This window comes from Lycium barbarum, chromosome 9, assembly GCF_019175385.1.
Source record: "Lycium barbarum isolate Lr01 chromosome 9, ASM1917538v2, whole genome shotgun sequence".
Classification (NCBI taxonomy): Eukaryota; Viridiplantae; Streptophyta; class Magnoliopsida; order Solanales; family Solanaceae; genus Lycium; species Lycium barbarum.
Genome location: NC_083345.1, coordinates 19,632,471 through 19,640,497, shown reverse-complemented (window position 1 = coordinate 19,640,497; position 8,027 = coordinate 19,632,471). Strand labels below are relative to the sequence as shown.

At 34.6% G+C, this 8,027-nt stretch overlaps 1 protein-coding gene across 1 annotated transcript; it reads right to left on the bottom strand.

The window, feature by feature from the left end:
- Positions 1–1,805: 1,805 nt before the first annotated feature.
- LOC132611257 (monothiol glutaredoxin-S3-like) lies at positions 1,806–7,777 on the bottom strand. The gene has a single exon (XM_060325678.1). It carries the CDS (start codon positions 7,685–7,687, stop codon positions 7,385–7,387), a length of 303 nt encoding a protein of 100 aa, XP_060181661.1. The 5' UTR covers positions 7,688–7,777; the 3' UTR covers positions 1,806–7,384.
- Between the last annotated feature and the right edge of the window lie 250 nt (positions 7,778–8,027).

Below are 8,027 nucleotides of genomic sequence, written 5' to 3'. Positions count from 1 at the left end.
AAAAAATTGACCTACTTCACCGGTTTATTATTTACAATAATTTATTTTTTTCCCCCAAAAAATCAACTAACTCGATCGATGTTTGGGTCAAATCTTTGGTCAACTTACTATAGAAAACCTGACCGAATGGCGTGGTCGGTAATTTTTTTTTTTTTAAAATCAATCGAGTCTATCGGTTATTTTCGCTAAAAATTCGTTTAAAGAGTATAAATAAATAAAAAATTCTTAAACAAACAAGCATCGATGGTCTAATGGTAGAATAGGACTACCATGGTAAAGACAGGAGTTCGATCCCTGGATGATTTATTATAATAATTGTATAATTTTTTTTCTTCGTGTCAGAATAAAGATAAATGTTAAATTTAGACCGAGCCTGTTGATTTTTTGGAACGACGAGCTCCTTTTGGACAATCCATTTTCGATCGCTTTTGAATTTTATTAGTAGTGAGACAATGTTGTTTTTTCAAGTCCTAATCTATACTATATTAAAAGCACGATGGGCCTTAAAAATGTTGATTGAACTTTTTGTCCTTCATTAAAAGACTCTACAATAGACAAAATAGACATTTAATAATTATCCTAATATTTAGAACTTAAAAATTCATCAAAATTTGATTATTAAACCTTTCCTTATTTGAATATATATCTAAAATTTTGGACTACTTATTTGATTATTAAACTTTTCCCTTATTGAATCATATACCTACAATTTAGGGCTACTTTAAATTATTACAATGTGAAAATCACCAAGAAAACTTTCAATCAATTCAATTCTCCATTAAGGTACGTGGCCACGTCAAACACATTAATCATCTTTTTTGGGTATATTCGAAACCACAATCTACATGAGGCAACACGCTTAAAGGGTAAAATTTTACAAATTTTATCATGTTATGATACCTAGAGTTTAGGACAATATACGGGTTGATATTGTTTAACTTAGACTATACTACCTAATAATTAGAATATTGAAATCATCTAAAATTTTACTTATTTAATCTTGGTAAGAAATCTTATTAGTTAACACTTCTAAATCAATTAGAATTTTACCTTGTGTAAAAAGAATTACTCCAATTCTATTTAAGCACAATATTTTGGATACTTTACAGAAAACATACGCCTTCTTCTGCTTCTTCGTCCTTCTTTTTAGTTCATATTTTGGTTTTGATTTGTTTGTCTTCGTAGTTCTTATTTCTGGCTTTCTTTATTTCGTTTAGTTAATAACTTTTAAGAATATATATGAATTATACATAATTATATATGAATTATACATAATTACAGATTATCTTTTATTGATTGTTACCAGGGTCAAAATTGACGAACAAAAGATGATCACCTTAAGATTTGTGTAGATTGTAATAGTTCAACATAAATACGTTGAGAACCTATGTTGACATGTTGCAGTTCATTGTAAAAGTCACAATTTGCGACTTTCAGAACTATATGACATAGTAAGATGTGTATATCAATTGCTCTAATCATGTAAGTGCATAGCTAAAATCAACAATTGACAATGAGTTATTCTCTTTTGATAAGTTATCTTATTTTCCCTTTTAGTTGAAATTTTTATCAGAAAATTGGACGAAACAAGCATATTGAAGCAAACCAGATGTCAGTGATCGATGGCAAATGGAATATCAATGTTAAGCTTTTTGATGCTACAAGATACTTGCTAGGCTGTGATGTGAAAGAGTACATCCAATCAATCTCTCAAAAGGTTATCATCTTCCAAATTTACTTTTAGTATACTGAATATATAACTTGATGGCATTGTGGATAGCTTTGTGCTTTATTTTATGAATATAATATTTTTGTTAATCCAATCCTTTTGATACTGCAAAAAAAAATAAAAAAAAATCAAAGTTTTATCAGAAGTTGATCTTAAGTAAAGGTATCACTTTTTTGGTCAATAGTTAGAGCCTGTTTGGATGGGCTTAAAAAAAGCAAACAGTTTATAAGCCAAAAAAAAGTAAGTTGGTATAGTCCAACTTATTTTTTTTGATTTATAAGTTGTTTTCAGCTTATAAGCTACTTTAGATAAGTTAAGCCAAATAAACCCAATTAATTTTTTGAGCTTATTTTAAGCACAAAATAGCTTTAAGCTGGTCAACCAAACACTCAAAAAAGCTGAAAACAGCTTATAGGCAACTTATAAGTCAATCCAAACGGGCTCTTAATAAGAGAATTCAGGGCAATGGCGTCAAAAGGAGCTTAATTACTAAAGAGATGTATGAAGTTATTCCTACTATCGAAATGGCCGAAGAAATAATAGAAATCAAGAACAGAAAAGGGATGACGAAGAAAAAGAAGACTCTCATTCAACATATAATAAAAGAATCAAGATAGAAAAAGATTAAGGATTTTCAATAGCATTCATATCATTTTTTCATAGTATTACATTTAATTTTGTTACTAGAAATAGGCAACTTGTGCTGGCATAGCAGTTTTAATTTACATCTTCTTTTAGTTAGTATATATTTCTTTGGAGAATTACTACAACAATTCAAGAAAATTATGATATTAACAATAGGAAATTATTCAGCTAAACAAATGACACAACAAGGTAGAAATATCAATGGCTTATACTTAATGTGAGTATTTAACATATGCTGAAAGTTTTAAAGTTGTAAGTCAACTGGTTATATAAAAAAATTTAGTAGAACAACGCAAAGTTGGTTATGCTGAAAGTTTTAAAGTTGTAAGTCAACTGGTTATATAAAAAAATTTAGTAGAACAACGCAAAGTTGGTTATGCCATCAGGACAGGAGGATGGAAAAATATATTAGTACAATTGTTGGAAAGTCACGTAGAAAATCATTAGTGAAAACGAGAACAACATTACAGTAAATATAATACACAGATTTCTTGTAATTCATGATTATATAGCATTAAATTTTGTAAACTAATTAAAAGACTTACGGAGTATAAAACAAAATTGTTTGTATGAAGTATGGTCTTTAGTTCTTATTTGGTTGCTTTAAAAAAAATCTTACCTATGAGCAATTTAACGATGAAGTTCTTAGATAAATCCAATTTTTTCTTATAGTGTTCGGTATCAAATGAGCTACGCGCTTTGGTCACGCACAAAGCGCCTACGCAAAAGTAGTGAAATGTTGAATTACCAAAATATACATTAAAAATTGAAGGACGTTTTTATCCTTTAATCATGAAATTTGCTTCAATATTCATGTACAAAGATGTAAATGTGCATTCAATTAAAGATAATAAAAAAAAAGTTAAAAAGTTAAATTAGGAAAAAAATTCTCTTTCTTACTCCAAAACTTTGAAGAATTTGAAGAGTTGCAACGAATTAAATGTAAACTATAGGCCAGATTCATTTACATAGTGAAAAGTCTAACCTTCAGAAATAAATTATTTCTTCAATATTAATTACAAAATTGTAACTGTATTTCGTCGTAATAATTATTGAGTCTATTCCGCTACTCATGTGAAATTTATGAATGCATAAAATACAATGTATACAGCCGATATGAAATTATGAACATATTAAATGAATTGCACAACGTTATCTTTTTAACTTCAGAGTTGGTAATATCTTTTTGTATTCCCAGCTAATAATTTCGCAGAACATTTGCTATGGCTATGTCCATAAATTCTTAATTTCATACCTTGAAGGACAAGGTGTTGAGCTAAGCCTATCAAGTGAGGCGGGCCAGGCCATATAAATGCGGGTCACATGGGGCCGGGTTGGAGGAGGGAAAGCGGTGTCCGGCCCAGCCCCTACCCGGGTAGGGGTACATAGTGGGCTAAGTGGGCCGGGTCGGGTTTTAGTTAGTAGGCCGGGTCGGATTTTAATTTTTTTTTTTTTAAATCTAATACTAAAATTTATTAAATTTAATACTTTAAAATCTAGTTGTTGTCAACTTTATTTTTAACCATCAAGTTTCTTAAATTATACTTTGACTCTATTTTCAATCTATAAATATCATTCATTCTTTTTCATATTGTCTCACAATTCCCTACTCTCCTCTTTCCCTAATTTCCTACTCATCTAAATCTCTCTCTCTCTCTCTCTTCCAACTTCCAAGTTCAAATTTCAAAATTTAAATTTAATGGATAATGATAATCCTCCACCTCCTCCTCCAGTCCGAAGATCAATTTCAAGTCCGGTGCGGTTGCATTTTGAGCGAGTAGACGAGGAAAATGTTAAATGTCAACATTGTGGTCAAATATATCTCCATAAGTCCGAACCGATTTTTTGGGGTTCCGGTCCGTTACGTAGGCACTTGGACAAAAGACACAAAATTGAACTTTGAAGTTTATCTCTTCTTTAAAATTCTCCATCGATGCTAGTGTTTTGAACTTTTCATTTGTAATAAGTTAACCATTCGAGTTTGTATGTTTTTAATCTGCAATGTTATCAATTTAAGTTTGAAGTTTTATTTTAAATTACTTATGTAGTCTTGTATCACATTCTCAACTTTTTATAATTTTTAGCACTTAAATAGTCATTGGGAGTCTTCATTCCAACAACATATTCAAGATATACACAAATGTACCATTAACATATACAAGATATACACAAATATGCCACTTAAATAAAATTAAAAAAAAATTAGTTCGAAGTGGGCCGGGCCCCAGTGGGTCGGGCCCCAGTGGGCCAGAACCCGGGTTGTTGGTGGGCTGGGCTACCAAGCTAAATGGCATGTCCGGCCCAGCCCCCTCATTTTTTCCACTAGCCCAGCCCACCACCCTCTTACCGGGTTGGGGGCCGGGCTGGTTATGGGCCGGGTTAGGTGGGCCAGTCCCGGGCCGACCCGGCCCAATTGACAGGCTTATGTTGAGCCTCCGATCGAGTGCTAATAAGCTTATTTCTTCCATTTGTGGATAGTCATAGATCTGTTACCGAAAACTCTAGAGATTCATGTTCAGCATGATGCATCCAAAGTTATAGAAGATCTCACTGGCATCTAGAATCATTTCTCCAGAAAGCACAACGTGAAGAAGCTAATTAAATTAAGCGGGATTGGATTTAATTTATAGCCCATGTGAAGACTTGTAGCACTAGAGGAAAACGAAATGCAACTCATCCGAGTAAGCAGTATATTGGCAAAGGCCATAGACAGAGATGATGAAAGAGTATCATTGTGTTTGTGGAATTGTGTTTGTGGAATAACTGTATTTTTTAGGTAATTCGTCCATTATCGCTCCTCCTATAGATAAACTCCTCCAGTATTTTGTCTTTGGTTGTCTTTTTTTCAGTCTGTCTTTGGTTCATATAGTTGATGAGAATTTGTAGAGCTTATAGAATAGGTTGTTGAGTGTGGGTTTGGAGGAGATGATTGAGGATCTTTATATAAGGAATGGTTCTGCATGGCATTGGGTGTAAGTTGGGGAGGAGCAATATTTTCTTCAGAAGTTTGCATGGCCACCTGGCCAATGGGGTTTGCCAATTGGATGAGGGAGTAATTGTTATTATTTTTATCTATTTCCATATCAGCTCTTAATGAGCTGTCTGTTACGTGGCGATGATAGGGTGAGTGACGTGTAGAGGATTTCTCTAGAGTCTTTCTTTGGTGGGACACGATTTTGACAGGTGGCACTCTAGTCCTAGGTCCCATTTTCGATTGTATCGAAAGGGTATGGTTATTAGTAGGAAGATCAGTTTCCATTGGATTGAGGGCAACAAAAGGATTGGAAGTCTCAAGAAAGATTTGAGTAGGAGACGAAATGGGAGATTCATTTTTTGGGGTTGAAGACAAAATAGGGGAATGAGCCGAAGAAATGGCAGAACACTTTTGAACTTTACTACAAGTACCAGATAGAGTAATGTGCTCATTAACTGAACTACTACTAGTACTACAAGTGCCAAGCTTTGGGGAACTTAAAATATTATTCTCATTAATTAAACTAGTAATGCTAACATGTGGAGAATTTAAAGCTTTAGTTTTAGAATTTCGACCAGCATGAGATTTTACACTACCAAATAAATTACTTGAACTAGGAATTGAAGTACGAGGAGTACCCGACTGACTTCCTTTCAATTTGAAAGATAATTTTTGAGAACTAATAAACTTACCAGAGTCAGCGGAATAAATTTTTACATTGATACCTGGTCCACCAACTTTATCATTGGAATTGTTCACCTGAGATATTGAAGTCGGTGGTGTTGGTGTAGAGTCACCCCTTGGAGTAGTTCCATGCTTCTTCCTTCTGGGAAAACGCGCCGTCTCCCATCGCAGATTCGGGGGTTCTGCTTTGGGAGTGGATATATCTGTGGTGTTGGGGGCAGAGGTCCGGTTGACAGAGCTCTTGTCGTGTTGGGGATGAGGACATTTCTGATTGGTGTGTCCTAATCGACCATAAGACGTGCAGAGAAAACCATCGCACTCATATACTATCTTTTGTCGGTGTGCTCCAATTTGTATGATTGTCGTAACCGGTACCTCTAGAGGTACTTGAACACACAACCATGCATACCTTCCCCTAAGTGTGGCACTCGTACAGGCGTCTACTTTTAAAAGGGCGCCAATTGAGTTTCCCACTTTCCGGAGTATTTCACCATCGTAAAATTCTGTGGGAAGTTGAGGGAGTCTAACCCACACCGCCGTGCGCACCGGTGTTGCCAACGACGGAACAAAATTTGGCTCCCACCGCTTGAGGGAGAGGAAGTGACCATTAATACACCATGGGCCCTTTTGGAGGGCATGTCGCATGTTTTCTTCGTGTTGAAACTTGACGATGTAATAGTCTGCTCCAAGATCTATGAGAGGAAATTGCTCTGTTGGTTTCCATAGTTCTTGTATTCTTGATTTGAGATAGTGATGGACCATTCGTGTACCCAGCAGTTTGATAACTAGTGAGTGTTTCCAAGGCATCTGAAGCCTTTGCTTTTCTTCCTCGGTTAGAGAAATGGTTTTAATACCCATAATTGTTTTATGCATATCTGTATACATATGCATCGACTCTTGTGCATTATTGGCATCTGACTTTTCATACGGGTCAGTTTCAATGAAATAGTATTGGGATTGGATAATAAAATATTTTTATGATTTGGTGAATTTGAATTATGAGGAATAATATCCGGTGGTGGTTCTGTAGCTCGGATATCCGGTGGTTTCGGAGGAATTGAATTGGAATGGGTTTCACAAAGTTGGTAGGTCATGGTAGGTCATGTTAAATAAAAGTAGTACTCCTAACTAGAGCTTTATATGCTAAATAAAGTTCGAAGTTCGAAACAGAATTCTCTAATTACCGATGAAGAATTAGTTATCCTTCATCACAATTTTTTAATTTGTTGCTCTCCTAGCTAGTATCCAGACACTAACTGGGTGTATTATTCTCAAAAAAGAAAAACATCACCACATGATCATTGTTATTCCTTTTTAATCACCGTGATTATTTCTAAGTTAGGTTATTAAACTCACAAAGCTCCTGCAGCTTTGAGTTTGGGTTTTAAGGCCCCTTGGAGATGAAGACTCATCACCTCACTTTCTCCACCCACCATTTTGCCACCAATGAACACTGCCGGAACCGTTGGATTGCAGCCAAGTGTCGAAAGCGCCGCCTCTATCTCACGGCCACGTTGCATCTCATCGAGCTCGTAAACCGCAGTGTTAACACCGAGGTCGGAAAAAAGAGACTTAATGGAGAAGCTCATGCAGCAACAACTCTTGCTGAATATTACCACTGGCTTTTCAGCTATCATTCTGCTTACTCTTTCCATTAATTTGTTGCGAATTTCAACTAGTACTCCTATATATATATATAGGAGTATATATGAGTTGTTTTAGCTAGGTTTGGAGATTGGTAGTTTTTGTTGAGATACTTTGAGTTTTAAGGTAAGGAGAAATGAAGACATATATATAGACTTCCTTGACTAAATGATTGGAGAAAGAATCCAAAAAACAAAAGTTACTACAAATAAGAATTTTTTTATTCTACCACGCTGTATGTCAATGCAAAAGTAAACTTTTAGCGAGGGAATGTGTGAATATAGTCCTTACAATTTGAATAGAAGAAACTAGTCATACAAAAAAAATTATGTTTTATTTTGGGTCCTTTTA